Raw genomic sequence first — 14525 nt, forward strand, 5'->3', positions numbered from 1 at the left:
CAACAAATTGTGTTCTACTCGCGCAAGAAGAACTACGCATAGACCTAGCTCTGAAACCACTGTTGGGGAACGTAGCAGAAAACAAAATTTTTCCTACGGTTTCACCAAGATCCATCTATGAGTTCATCTAGCAGCGAGTGATTGGATGCGTCTACATACCTTTGTAGATCGCGAGCGGAAGCGTTCGAAGAACGGGGTTGATGTAGTCGAACACGACGTGATTCAAATCACCGGAGATCCTAGCACCGAACGGACGGTACCTCCGCGTTCAACACACATACGGAGTGGATGACGTCTCCTCCTTTCTTGATCCAGCAAGGGGGGAGGAGAGGTTGATGAAGATCCAGCAACACGACGGCGTGGTGGTGGATGCAGGGCGTCACAGTAGCAGGGCTTCGCCGTGTACTATGAGGGAGAGATGTAACAAGGGAGAGGGAAGAACCAAAGGCTGAGGTATGAAGTCCTCCCTCTCCTCAACTATATATAGGAGGGCCAAGGGGGGGTGCGCCAGCCTAGGAGATCCAATCTCCTAGGTGCGGCAGCCAAGGGGAGGTTTCCCTCCCCCCCAAGGCACCTAGAGGTGCCTTCCACCATTGGGACTCTTCCCTTTAGTGGAACCCTAGGCGCATGGGCTTTTGGGGCTGGTGCCCTTGGACCATCTAGGCCAAGGCGCACCCCCTACAGCCCATGTGGCCCCCCGGGACAGGTGGCCCCACCCGGTGGGCCCCCGGGACCCCTTCGGTGGTCCCGGTACAATACCGATAACCCCGAAACTTGTCCCGATGGCCGAAACAGCACTTCCTATATATAATTCTTTACCTCTGGACCATTCCGGAACTCCTCGTGACGTCCGGGATCTCATCCGGGACTCCGAACAACATTCGGGTTACTGCATATACATATCTTCACAACCCTAGCGTCACCGAACCTTAAGTGTGTAGACCCTACGGGTTCGGGAGACATGCAGACATGACCGGGGACGACTCTCCGGTCAATAACCAACAGCGGGATCTGGATACCCATGTTGGCTCCCACATGCTCCACGATGATCTCATCGGATGAACCACGATGTCGAGGATTAAACAACCCTGCATACAATTCCCTTTGTCAATCGGTATGTTACTTGCCCGAGACTCGATCGTCGGTATCCCAATACCTTGTTCAGTCTCGTTACCGGCAAGTCACTTTACTCGTACCGTAATGCATGATCCCGTGATCAACCACTTGGTCACCTTGAGCTCATAATGATGATGCATTACCGAGTGGGCCCAGTGATACCTCTCCGTTATATGGAGTGACAAATCCCAGTCTCGATCCGTGTCAACCCAACAGACACTTTCGGAAATACCTGTAGTGCACCTTTATAGTCACCCAGTTACGTTGTGACATTTGATACACCCAAAGCACTCTTACGGTATCCGGGAGTTACACGATCTCATGGTCAAAGGAAAAGATACTTGACATTGGAAAAGCTCTAGCAAACGAACTACACGATCTTGTGCTATGCTTAGGATTAGGTCCTGTCCATCACATCATTCTCCTAATGATGTGATCCCGTTATCAATGACATCCAATGTCCATAGCCAGGAAACCATGACTATTTGTTGATCAACGGGCTAGTCAACTAGAGGCTTACTAGGGACATATTATGGTCTATGTATTCACACGTGTATTACGATTTCCGGATAATACAGTTATAGCATGAATAAAGACAATTATCATGAACAAAGAAATATAATAATAATAATTTTATTATTGCCTCTAGGGCATATTTCCAACAGATATCACCTCCATCATCCCAGACACGCCTTCATGGTGGGCATCCTCACGGCCCCTTGAAACCGCAGCAGCTTCTCCTTGCATCCCCGTCGCCAGATCATAGCAACCTACACACACGCCCGAATCAGATCAAGATGCGGAAATAACCAAACCAGAAGAAGTGGAGGAGAGATTCGTACCTAGTCGAGGCCATGGACCAGAGGGTGATCTGCGGCGCCAACGCCAGATCGGTCATCATGGCCGCGGGCGAGGGAGGCGGCGGCGGCGGATCCTATCGGGGCTGGGGCGCCTCCTCTCGGCGGCGGCGGCGGCTCCTCTCGGGGCTGGAGGCTGAGATGAAACAGATCGAGATTGAGGTTTGTTTTACATGCGGGGTGAGATACGAAAGAAAAACCAGACGAAATCGAGATCGCACAGTTTGCCGTTTTTTTTTCGCCGGTTTGTGCTCCGTGGTTTATTTTCGATCCTTTTAGTTAATAATGACGGGAGTTTGGGCATGTGCGGGACTTGATCACGGGGTTTTCCTTGGTTTTTCGCGGCTGAGGGGGAGGTGGCAGGAAGTACCAAAGAAGTACCAAAAAAGACCGGATGAGGTGGGACGAAAATAAAATCCGGAACACGACCTACCAACTGAGACATTAGGAGTAGAGATTCCTTGGTTTTTCGCGGCTGAGGGGGAGGTGGCAGGAAGTACCAAAGAAGTACCAAAAAAGACCGGATGAGGTGAGACGAAAATAAAACCCGGAACGCAACCTACCAACTGAGACATTAGGAGTAGGGATCCGGTGTGGCTGCAGCGGCACAGAAGCCGCGTGGGCGTTCAAATTAAGTTTGCTGAGCCGACCAGTAGTCCGGCCCCTCTCCTCCATCCAAGCATCCAACAGCGGATGACTGCAATGGTTGGCCGTGAATTTAATAGTCAGCCTTTTTTGCAGCAGTATCAGCAATCAACCACACCATCGCGAAAATCTTTGAGTAGTTTTGTAGGCGAACTTGTAGGAACTCCTTCCACGGAGTATATTTATAAAATTTTCATTTTTGTTGTAATGTATTACTCCCTCTGTTACGAAATATATGACGTTTAAACAATTCAATTTAAGCTGCTTAAACATTATATATTTCATAACAGAGTGAGTACAAACTTAGAAGAAGAAATCAAGGGACAAAAATGTTGCGAAATTGATAGTTGCCTAGGGTCCGCCCTGAGTGGCACGTGAATTTTCTCTTTCGGGGCGGACTACTCAATAACTAAATTTCTATGACTTGGTAGAGGAACAATAATCCTACACACACGGAGCCATTACGGGCTTTTACTTAATTTCCTTCTAACTAATCTATCAGCCCCCCTGATTTTTAGTGGGGGTGGGGCCCATCCTCCTCTTGTATCCAATCCCAATCACCCACGCCAGCTAGTCCATGAACCCCATAATAGATCCCTCTGTGAGTGTAGCATTGCTCGTAGAGGAAAGTATGGAACTAAATTTGGGACAGAGATCCCACGGCTTAACTGGCGGCCAGCCAGCCGTTGGATCAAGGTGGGGGGGGGGGCTCACACCGAATACTGTAGCGCAAAACACTGTACGGGGGACTATAGACCGAACACTGTAGGTGGGGTACTGTAGACCGAACATTGTAGAACTGCCACTGTTCACGCAGATCTGGCCGTTGATTCTGGCTCGGACAGTGTGGAGAAGGGGGCCAGTCACCGTACTGTTCATCGGTGCCTTGCTCACAGCAAGGCACTGGATCTCATTCCCTAAATTTGTACTCCCTCCATTCCTAAATATAAGTTGTTGTAGAGATTCCACTATGAACCACATACGGATGTATATAGATGCATTTTAGAGTGTAGGGGGGGAGGGGGGCTCACATCGAATACTGTAGCGCAGAACACTACGGGGGACTGTAGACCGAACACTGTAGGTGGGGTACTGTAGACCGAACATTGTAGAACTGCCACTGTTCACGCAGATCTGGCCGTTGATTCTGGCTCGGACGGTGTGGAGAGGAGAGCCAGTCATCGTACTGTTCATCGGTGCCTTGCTCACAGCAAGGCATTGGATCTCATTCCCTAAATTTGTACTCCCTCCATTCCTAAATATAAGTTGTTGTAGAGATTCCACTATGAACCACATACAGATGTATATAGATGCATTTTAGAGTGTAGATTCATTCATTTTGCTTCGTATGTAGTCCATAGTAAAATCTCTACAAAGACTTATATTTAGAAACGGAGGGAGTAATATTTACAACATCAAATATTTTCAATTAATTTGAAACAAAGGGGATAAGTACAATGATACGACAATACGAATCCACCTAAAAGAAAACTCCCCACAACTAATTTCTTCTTCTTACAGGTTAGCAAAAGAAAAACTTTGTACAAAGTCTTTAATACGTGTTCACAGGGCATCAAGTAATAGTTCTCGTTTGTCGTTTACTACAAGGGATATATTTCCATCCGTCCCATAGTGTAAGACGTATTTTGACACTAGTGGAAGTATTTTGGACTATGGCAGTTTGAAGTAGTTGCTCAGTCTTTCTTTCCATAGACGTTAGCCGGTTAGCGTGACGAGCACGATCTACCTCCTCCGTCGGCGACCGGCTCGATCTCACTGGTTGTCTGGGTTGCCATCTCAACAGACCCCTCGTTGGTGTGTGGCGCACAGGGCAGTCTACCGACGATGCTCACATGGTCTGAGGTATGAGGGGAGGCAACCGCTCCTACATCATTCTGGTTCCGACCGGGCATGGTTTCACTGTAGACCTTTCTGTCAAAGTGCTTGACCAACATCCGAAGCCTGACCTTCCACGATGGGCGTGACATGATCTGCGGGAGGGGTAACCAGTAGCCCTCCTTATGGAAGAAAGCAAGGTGGATGGTGAGGCAAATGAGCGAGGTGGCGCCGGTGATGACAAACAGGCTTCGGAAGCTGCTGAAGTTGAGATGGTTCGTCGTGAACGGTCCGCCGCCCTGTGACCTGTGGTCATCCTGGTCGCTGAGCCACTTGCGCTCGATCCTGTTCATCTCGCCGCTCTCGGTGAGGTTCAAGATCGCCTGCGACAGGTCTTTCACGTACGGTGACCCCCTGGGGAACGCGAACGCGAAGCCGCCGGTCATGTTGGGTTGGCCAGTCACGGTGAAGTTGTCCCGGTAGGTCTGGAGGAAGATGTTGAGGTAAGGCGTCTCGTCAATGACGGCGCCGATGCTGCCGTTCAACAGTGCCTCTTGAAAGCTCTCCGCCTTCGGGTACCGCACCACCCTATCCTGCGGGAGCCCAGACTGGTTTATGACTTGCGGTGTGAAGGAGTTGTTGAGGATCCCCACCTTCTCCGTGCCTAGCAACAGCGTGCGGTAGTCCACGATGGTTGGCCCGATCTGCGGCACCGTGAGCAGGGAGGTGAGGCTGGCGGTGTAGCTGGACTGCAGGATGAGCACCACGAAGACCCACACTACCACGACCAGCCTCGATAGGTTGCTTTTAACCTTCTCGTTGTGGGTGAAGACGAGGGTGGAGAAGCCAAAGTAGAGCATGGTGCCCGCTTGGTTCGACTGCGTCCCGCCGAACCTCTCATTGTCACGGCGCTCGATGGCCCAGACCACGAAACCGGTGAAGATGAAGAAGGCGGCGCTGACGAGCCAGAGGTCATAGCGAAGCGGCTTGAGGAAGACCCACGTCCACTTGTTGCTGCTCCGTTGGTCGTGTAGCGGTACAATCATGGTGATCGACGTGGCGATGAAAGGCATCGTGAAGTCCACGTGCTCCGACCGCTTCGCCGTGATGGTCATGTCCGCCACCAGCGCGTCGTATGTCTGCAGCAAAGGGCAAGGCCACAAAGGTTTATTTATCCAAATTTTGCTCAACTGAAATACTTTGAGCTGTATGCATCTTTCTGATGCAGAGGCTAGGGTAAAACCCCTTTTTAAAAAAAACACATGAGTAGTGTGTAACCAAGTACATAATGTATGAAGAGAAGCCCAAAGGTAGACCCTCTATAAGCATTGCTATTAGGCTGTAACTGGGAATTCAGGGGCCGACTATACATAGGATGCCTAAAAAATAGGGTCAGTCGAATTTCGAACCGATGAATTGAAATCCAACGACTGGCATTCATCTTTCTCCCCAACAGCCTACTCCCTTCGTTCCAAATTACTCGTCGCAGAAATGGATGTATCTAGAACTAAAATACATCTAGATACATCCATACCCGTGACAAGTAATTCAGAACGAAGGGAGTAGGTTATTGTTCATCTTCATCCGCGTCATATTGATATGCGCTAGGTCAGGCCTCGATCGAGTGGTTGGAAAAAAAACACTGCAGATTGACCGGTCTTCTTTTTTGCGAATGAGGTTGACTGGTCTATGGTCTACGATTATAGCCAACTTGGTAAGGATGACGCTCTCCTCTCAATTCATAGTGATGAACTGGCTATGAATATTGAGGAAAAGAACAACAGTCTTGCTAAGTCTCAGTTGATTGAGACTTTGTTAAGTCTCAGTCGATGTTAGGATCTTGGATCTTACTTTAAGGGGGAAAAACTTTATTTTAAAAAAGAAGAAGACATGATTAGACTTGATGAGGTGGCTTAGTTTGAAACTTTGAATTGATAGATTAATGCAAAATGTAAATGATTTGCAAAAAAAATGCAAAATGCAAATGAATGCATCCATGACTTGAAGAAAAACGACATGCATGATTTGACGAGGAGGCATGGTTTGCGATGGAAGAAATGACTTACCCCATTGTTAACCGCCTGGGCCAAGTGGTCGTAGGGCATGGGGTCCGCCTTCACGTAGTCGAACGGCAGAGCGTACGGAAGCAGCCGCACCGCCGCCTCGAACGCCTCGATCACGAACCCGCCGGCCGTTGTCCGGTTCGTCACCGGGTCCACGTCAATGTGCATGATCGCCCGATAGCTGCGCGGGATCCTCCCCGGCACCGCCACCCGCAGCTTCGCGGCGCTCGTCGGCTGCGCCCACCCACTTGGCCGGACCGTCGACTCTCCCGGCCAGATGAACGGCGAGAGCTCGCCGCCCGCTTTGCTGGAACCGCGACCGACATGCCGGCTCAGCCCGTGCCGCGGCGTCCAGAACCCGATGCCCTTGGCTTTCCCATCGTCGATGTTTAACACGCGGCACGCCGGCACCGCGAGCTCGCCGTCGATGAGCTCAAACCTGCCGCCGAGGCCCTCGAACGTCGTGTCGTTGATAGCTCGGAGGAGCTTCTCGCCCGATCTTGACTTGCCGAGCCCGGAGATGTCGGTGGGGCCGCCCTTGCCGCCCACCAGCCCCGGCGGCGATGATAGGTCGCCGGAGCTGAGTCGCTCTGCCGCGGACGCGACGGCCCATGCGGCGTCGTACGCCCACACGGCGTAGCAGCCCACCACGGCGTGCTCCGGCTCGTCCTGCGGATGGTCACGCATGTACCGGCGCACCCACCGCCTCTTGACCTCGCGCAGCCGCGGCGTGGTCGGCACGTAGGGCGCGAGCCCGATGACGCCCTGCGGCGGGTCGACGAAGCCGACGAGGCCCGTGAGCCCGTCGGTGATGATCCACGCGTAGCCGGCGCCCGTCATGCCGGCCTCCGCGGCGGCGGCGAACACCTTCTTCGCGAGCCCGGGGCGCGTGTGCAGCACAAAGACGCGCGTCTGCTCGGACTCCATGCGGTACAGCTCCGCGGCGATGGCGTCGTGGGCCGCCCCTTCCGGGAGCGCGCAGCGGTAGGGGACCTCGGCGCGCGCGTCGGCGAGGGCGTCCACTAGGAAGGGCACGAAGGCGGCGCCGTAGTCGTCGTCCTGGTAGATGGGCACGACGCGGCGCCACCCGAAGTGCGTGGCGAGCGCGGCGACGGCGCCGGCCTGCGCCGCGTCGCTCAGCGCGGCGCGCACGAAGAAGCCCGCCGAGGCGGGCGACACCGACGGGCTGGTGGCAGAGAAGGAGACGACGGGGACCTCGGCCCGCGTGGCGAGGTCGGCGACGAAGGCCGCCTCGACGGACGACTGCGGGCCGAGGATGGCGCGCGCTCCCTGGCTCGTCATCAGCTGCAGCGCTGCACGCGACGCGAAGGCAACCAATCACGACCATGCACCGATGCACGTGACGTCAAATGAAACGAGCCGCCGAAGAGGCTGTCGGTCATACATACCGGCGGACGCGGCGACGACGACGTCCCCGCCGGAGTCGCGCTGCAGGATCCGAACCCGAGCGGAGGAGTTGGGGAAGGCGGCGTAGAAGTCCTCGAGGGCCATGGGGATGGTGGTTCTGGCGACCTTGCCGACCGGCGATTCGGCGTCGATGATGAGGCCCACCTTGACCTCCGTCGGCTGCGCCCGCGAGGTCACGGTGAAGGAGGCGGCGAGGCCGACCAGGATGAATGGTAGGTAGGGACGAGCGCGCGCGTGCCCGGCCATGGCGAGATGGAGGAGGGGCGGGAGAGAGCAGGGCATTCAATTGCTTGGGCAAGACAACCACCAGAGCTTGGTCGCATACTGACTTTGTCATTCTTCCTCTCTTTTTCTACGAATTTGATTTGTCGCGTGCGGGTTTGACCTCCCTACTGTTTGCAGAACCGCGCGCGCGCGAGAACGTGCGGGTTTTGCATTCGTTTCAGTAGTTTCTTTCCTCAAGGTACATGTGTGTGTGGGAATCAGAGACAAATGTGAGGTCTCATCAGCTCATCAGTTACTGTCAGCAAAAGCAAGCAGTGACAGTGCCAGAATGCTCGTTGCATATTTTTGTATACTTTGCATTTGATAAAAACAAAACAAGTAAAACCAGTACTGGAAAACAGCATCAGGTGGCACAACGTCATTCGATAATTTCTTCGAATTTGAGGGGGGGTGAGAAAACCAGCATACAGGCTAGCACTTTACAGTTTTTTCAGAAACCACACGCATCAGAACCGCTTGATCCTCGCAGCTACCAACAATCGCCAATGTGGCAATGCACATCAAGCATTGCGTTTCAAAAGAGATAAACTGCAAACATGTACAGACAGCTAAATGAATAACTAAATCCCAGCGATCAGTAAGCTATGCACTCGTCAAGTACAGTAGTTCATTCCATGCTAATCTGTCTCCTGCGGATCGAGCTCCCACTCCGAGACAAGGAAGCTGCTCTATTTTGCCCCCTCTCAGAATGCATGTAAGCAAACGACAGCGGTTCCGTGTCCTGAACTGAGAGCTCCCTGCCTGGTGTTCCTTCCCCTTCTGGTGGGCTTCCTGTGTCCGTGTCTGACATGTGCTCGACGATGTGACTAGGTATGCGTATGCTTAGTGGGGTCTCAACCGCACTACCAGCATTTTCCGCTGTGGCTTCATCTTTATCTGGAGTGTTAGAAGGACTGTCGTCCCCGTGGAAGAGCTTGGAGAGAATGGCAGGCCATCTGCGCCATGGACTCTGACTGCCGTCACTGTTGAATTCGTGTCGGTTGTTATAAATGGTTATGACAGCGTGCAGGATTAATGCCAGCACTGAAGATGCTCCGCTGATGATGAACAGCCCCTGGAAGCTCTGCAATGTAAGGCTGCTTGAAGTCTGGGAGTCATCTTTGTCGGGGCATGAAGTCTCGCCATACAAGTCTTTCTGCATCTTAACCATTCGGTCATCCGATGCGAATTTCAGTATTCCCCTCGAAATATCAGGTGTGAGTGGCGAGCCTCGAGGGAATGCCTGCAGAGTTAGCACACGATGAGGACCAGAAAAGGCTTCAGTGGTGATATAGTACAAGTCTGGCAAAATGCTGAGCCAGTCATATTATTATTAATTTAAACCAGCCCAAAATAACCGGAGGCAGTTATCTTAATCACTCATGCAAGCCCTTGGTAAGGTGAGACAATCATATTGATCATAATATTCCATCGTTCTGAATGAACTTCAGAAAGTCTAATATAAGGATAAGGTTTAACCGTTTAAGTAAACTAGATGAAAACCTGATCAAGTAGATAGACTTATCACGTTACTGGATACTTGAATAAGCAAGCAAGTCTTGTAGTTCCCAATAGATAACCATAGAATCAGCACTACTTCCCCAGAACATGATCGCGCATTTTAGATTCTTGACAAAACAAGTATAATCTTGCAGTTGTCCTTTAGGCTTTAGCATGTTCACATACGAAAAATTTAGGAATCTCGAAGTACAACTCAAACATGAGCTGAAACTGTAATCTTAATCAAAAGTTTAAACTGATGGTATATTAATATGCAAATTTGAGTTACTAGCAGGATCCTGCAACAACTTAGCATCGAAAATTGATTCAGCATATAGGATTTGACCGTATTAAAAATGGGCTACTGAATGGAAAAATGGCACTCACATAACCAAATCCATCAAACTTGTAGGTTGGTCCAACCATAGTGTACTTCTGGCAATACTTTGAGAGGAACACCTTAAGGTATGGTATCTCATCAACAATGACGGCAACTTTTCCACTTGATAACGCTTCATCGTATTCCACAGGGGAGTCAAAGGCAATCATCTTTGATTCATCAATTTTCAACCTTTTCAAAAGCCCAGGCAAGAAAGAATCATTGAGGTAGCCAACATTGCCCCCATTTCTGACAACTTCTTCTAAATTTGTGACTGTTGGCTGAAGTTGCTCCACCGTAAGGATCGAGCTTAAGCTTGCAGTATAACTCTGCTGCACTATTAGCACAACGAAAAGCCAAACAACTATTGCAATTCTTGAGAAGTTGTTCAGGATCTGCTCCCTGTGAGCAAATACTAGTGTTGAGAAGGAGAAGTAGAAGACTGATCCGATTTGACTGGCTGGGGAACCTCGGAAGTCTTGATTTATTCTATGCTCAATACTCCAGACTACAAAACCTGTGAAGACAAAGAAGGCCCCAGTTCCTAACCATAGGTCAGCTGTCAAAGGCCTGAGGAATGTCCATGCAGTCTTCTGTCGCCGGTCCTGGACTGGAACCAGCATGCGTACCCCTGATTCTGTGTAAGGAAGAGTGAAGTCCACATACGAAGAACGGTTGGCCAAGATTGTTATATCACCTACAACTGCATCATAATTCTGCCACCAACATATAAAAAGTAAGTGGGAAACTTCGAAGTACAGGCTATACGGCTTTACAAGTGTATATAAAAAAATTACAGTCAGGCTAAACCATTAATCACCGGAGGAGGCAAGTCATACACAAGTATATTCTACAGATTAAGAGTGGGTAATGATTATTTTTTTAGAACACAATAAAAGGTGGTACTGTAGCTTTTGCTGTGGAACTGGTAACTTGGTACTTAAGAGTCAAACTTATCAATGTAGACTGTTTCACTATTGTACATGGCTTAAACAAGTTCATAACAAAGAAAGCTGCTTGAACCCAAGTCCTATAGTGATGGATAGAAGCGCAACTGAAATTCCAGGGAAGTTATACATATGTGTATTGAAAAGACCATACACAATTCCATGAAGCTCGATCCCCACCCTCTCAGGCCCTCACCTCAGCTTATGGTGGTGACTTTACCTATTTAGGAAGTATGGTCTATATGCCTATATGTCATCATACCTTGTCAGAAGGAGTGTAATGATACCCTACTGGTCTATTTGTCCTGATCTTCCTGGTTGACTGGAAAGATGGGTTCCATTGAATGGGAATATAGCTCGATAGCAACCGCAATGCTGCTTGTTTAGTTTTGAGAGTAGCGGAAAAAAGAGATATGCTACTGACCGCCCCTCTTGTACTTGCTTCAAATCAATAGGCCTATCATTTTTCATGAGGTGGGCTAAATAGAGAATGAAACGCAAAAATAGGGAAAGACGGGATGATCACGAATTGATTTTGTTTTAAATGCGAACATGTGCAGAGATACAGTCTTACATGTCTGCATACTAAAGACCAATGATCAATGAAGCAGAATGAAACAGAAAACAGTCCATGCATACCTTAAGATAAACTTCATAGACAAGCTCATCATAAGTTCCATTACTCGATCCTTTCCCGTCTCCAAACTCCCGATAGTGACGGGGTACATGATAGGGTAAGTCATTAACTACCGCCTCAAATACATCGACGCAGAACCCCGTGGGAGTACCATTGTCCAATCTTACAAATTCTTCAAACCCAGGTTTCACAGGCATGCCTATTGTGAGATTTTTATTCGTTGGAAATAGCCAGCCTCTGGGTGCAGTGGGTGCAGTTTCATTATATCCTGGCCATACGATGGTGTTAAGATCAGACTTCATTTTTGGACTACCAGAGATGCCAGATCCTGGAGTCCAAAAACCAACTTCTCTTCTCTCCTGACCAACAACGTTGATTATTGTGTAGTTTGATGATACTAACTGCATGTCTTGAATGTGAAATTTCCCGCTGATGCCAAAAAAAGGACCTTTAAGAGTGCACCTCGCAGTTTTTCAGCAGCTTTTGAAGTACCTATTCTGTCAAAGTCAGTGGAACCATTCTTTGTTAAAGACGGCCTAAAGTCTGAATTCACAAATCCAGCCTTCTCTGCTGCTAATGCTAACGCCCATATGGTATCATAAGCATAGAGGCCAGATACTGTGGGCCCACTTAATGAGGTGCCTGGATTTTGTAATTGGTACTTCTTGCGCCATCTCTGTCTAAAGTTTTGAAGTTCCACGGTATCTTGAACATGAGGTTTCACCCCAAGAACTCCTTGCATCACATCAAGTGCCGGTGAACCAACCACATCAAAGATATCTGTCAAGCCATACGCGGTAATCCAGACAAAGCCCTGGGTCATCATCCCTTCATCTTTGGCAAGCTGGAAAAACTTTTGAGCCAAAGCATGCGACATACGCACAACAAATACGCTTGTCCAATTCTGTTTCAAGTTTGAGATAGCTGTCTTCATATCATCCTCTGTAGCTGAAGGATGAATCTTGCACCTGTATGAAACACGAGTGTCGACTTGTTTGAGGGCATCAACAAGGTCGGGAATGAATTTGATATTGGTATCATCATCATCCTCATAGACAGGGACGACTTCCCTCCAGTTGTATTTCTGAACAAGTGAGGCGATAGCTTCTGCTTGAGAGGAGTCATTCCATGCAGTCCGGATGAAGTATGGAGTTAGTCCGGATCGTGACGGGCAATCTGCAGAGAATGAAATGACTGGAACCATTGATTTGTTCCCAAGCTCCGCAAGAAATTTAGACTGAGTTGACTTCTGTGGCCCAACAATCGCTTGCACTCGGACATTTTTCAGTAGATCAAGACCTGCAATCCTTATATAACTTAGAAAGAGATTTCACAACAAATTAAGGCTTTCTATCAAACAACTGCAAGGAAGAAGCATCTATACATATCAGCTTTTTGAATGGTTCTCATTCATAACAAATGATAAATTGATTAAAAAAATCTCTCAGAATAGCAATGTCAGATGTACCCTAACTAACAGCACAACTAATAACAAATTCACGGGTGCATTATCCGTTGAAAAAATAAAGATCATTCTTGGTTGACGGCCCTAGCTTTTCAAGTGCCCGTAAAATCAGGAGACCGGCAAACTCATATTATACTCCAGCTCCAGATCTAATGTCTCCCTGGCATGGATTTAAACCGGAACCGCGAGTTCACAACAGTCTTCTAGCTGGGGCTCGAGGTCGAGGGTTGCCAAATTACTTGGCGCGACGAGCTGGGGGCCACGGGGAAGAAGGGGTACCTTCTCTCTATGCCGGAGCGGGCGGCGTGACGGTGTGGCGAGAAGCAAAACAAGAGCCGATTAGCCGAGGGCGAGGCTAGCAGAGCTGCCCCGGCCGCCGACGGGGAAAATGGCAACCGCGCCGGCGCCACGCCGATGAGCCGATGGGCCAAACGAGATACGGAGGGCTCGGAAAGAGAGAGAGGAAGAGGATTCTAAAGAAAACACCCACGGCAGAAGATTCGGCCCATGTTTCAGCCCACGCCAGTCCGTCTTCGTCCTAGCTTACTGCTCCGTTTTTCCCTCAAAAAAAAAAGAAAAAGAAGCTTACTGCCCCGTCTGAGATGGGGAGCCGTCGTTCACGGCGCACGTACCTGCGGACGCGGCGTCGACGGCGCCGGGGCCGGTGTCCCGGAGGTGGAGCCTCAGCCTGGTGCGGTAGCGGGCGTGGCTATCGTCGGCGTAGAAGTCCTCCAGGGCCAGCTCCATGCACCTCCAGCTCATGTTCCCCACCCACGTCTTCGTGTCCAAGATCACCCCCACGTCCACCACCTGCCGCCGCCGCCTCGGAGGAACCACGCCACCCCCCTGCGCCGCGACACCGGAAGCGCCGATGAGCAGAAGCAAGAGGACGAGGAGGCCGTGGCGCCGGAGGGCCGGCGTGGAGGCCCGGAGAAGCGCCGGCGCCGTCGTCATGGATGCTACGCTAGCGCTGGTGTGTCACTAGGTAGTACTTTTGGTGAAGCGGTGGCTTCTGTGGCTCCCTTTTTCGTTTACATGCCCACGCCAGCCAATTCGTTTCCTCCATCGGCCATTGACCGCCACGCGCTTGTCTCCCAAGCTGACACTCCGTTGGCTGCGTGTGAGCGACAGGTTGATAGGTACGGACAGATTAATGTGAGTTGATACCGTTGCTGCCGGCCATGGAATTCTCCAATCATACTTGTCGCACTTTTGATTGACTGAGAAGTTCAGAACGATGGCGTGGTCAAGAAGTTCTTCGGGTAATTTTAAAAGTACTCCCTCTGGTCCTTTTTAGTTCGCATGTAAGATTTGTCTGTTTTGAAGATGGATCAGACATATGTGAGTGCTCGGACCGGATTGTACCCCGGACTCGATATGTGGCTCGG

The 14525-nt window shown here is 50.1% G+C and overlaps 1 protein-coding gene and 1 pseudogene across 1 annotated transcript; both read right to left on the reverse strand.

The window, feature by feature from the left end:
* Positions 1 to 4059: 4059 nt before the first annotated feature.
* Positions 4060 to 8449, reverse strand: LOC125509395 (glutamate receptor 2.8-like). The gene is made up of 3 exons (XM_048674361.1): positions 7927 to 8449; positions 6521 to 7830; positions 4060 to 5593 (listed from the first exon to the last, which is right to left on the reverse strand). The coding sequence occupies exons 1-3, from the start codon at positions 8225 to 8227 to the stop codon at positions 4343 to 4345; spliced, it is 2862 nt and encodes a 953-aa protein (XP_048530318.1). The 5' UTR covers positions 8228 to 8449; the 3' UTR covers positions 4060 to 4342.
* Positions 8450 to 8578: 129 nt separating this feature from the next.
* Positions 8579 to 14175, reverse strand: LOC125509393 (annotated as a pseudogene).
* Positions 14176 to 14525: the final 350 nt, after the last annotated feature.

Source organism: Triticum urartu, chromosome 5, assembly GCF_003073215.2.
Source record: "Triticum urartu cultivar G1812 chromosome 5, Tu2.1, whole genome shotgun sequence".
Classification (NCBI taxonomy): Eukaryota; Viridiplantae; Streptophyta; class Magnoliopsida; order Poales; family Poaceae; genus Triticum; species Triticum urartu.

Bases quoted from the DNA above. Each gene is read 5' to 3' on its own strand.
- LOC125509395 (XM_048674361.1), bottom strand. From the start codon at position 8,227: ATGCCCTGCTCTCTCCCGCCCCTCCTCCATCTCGCCATGGCCGGGCAC. The intron at 7,831-7,926 runs GTATGTATGACC...CGTCGCGTGCAG, and splicing joins CGTCGTCGCCGCGTCCGCCG to CGCTGCAGCTGATGACGAGC. The intron at 5,594-6,520 runs GTAAGTCATTTC...CCTTTGCTGCAG, and splicing joins CCCAGGCGGTTAACAATGGG to ACATACGACGCGCTGGTGGC.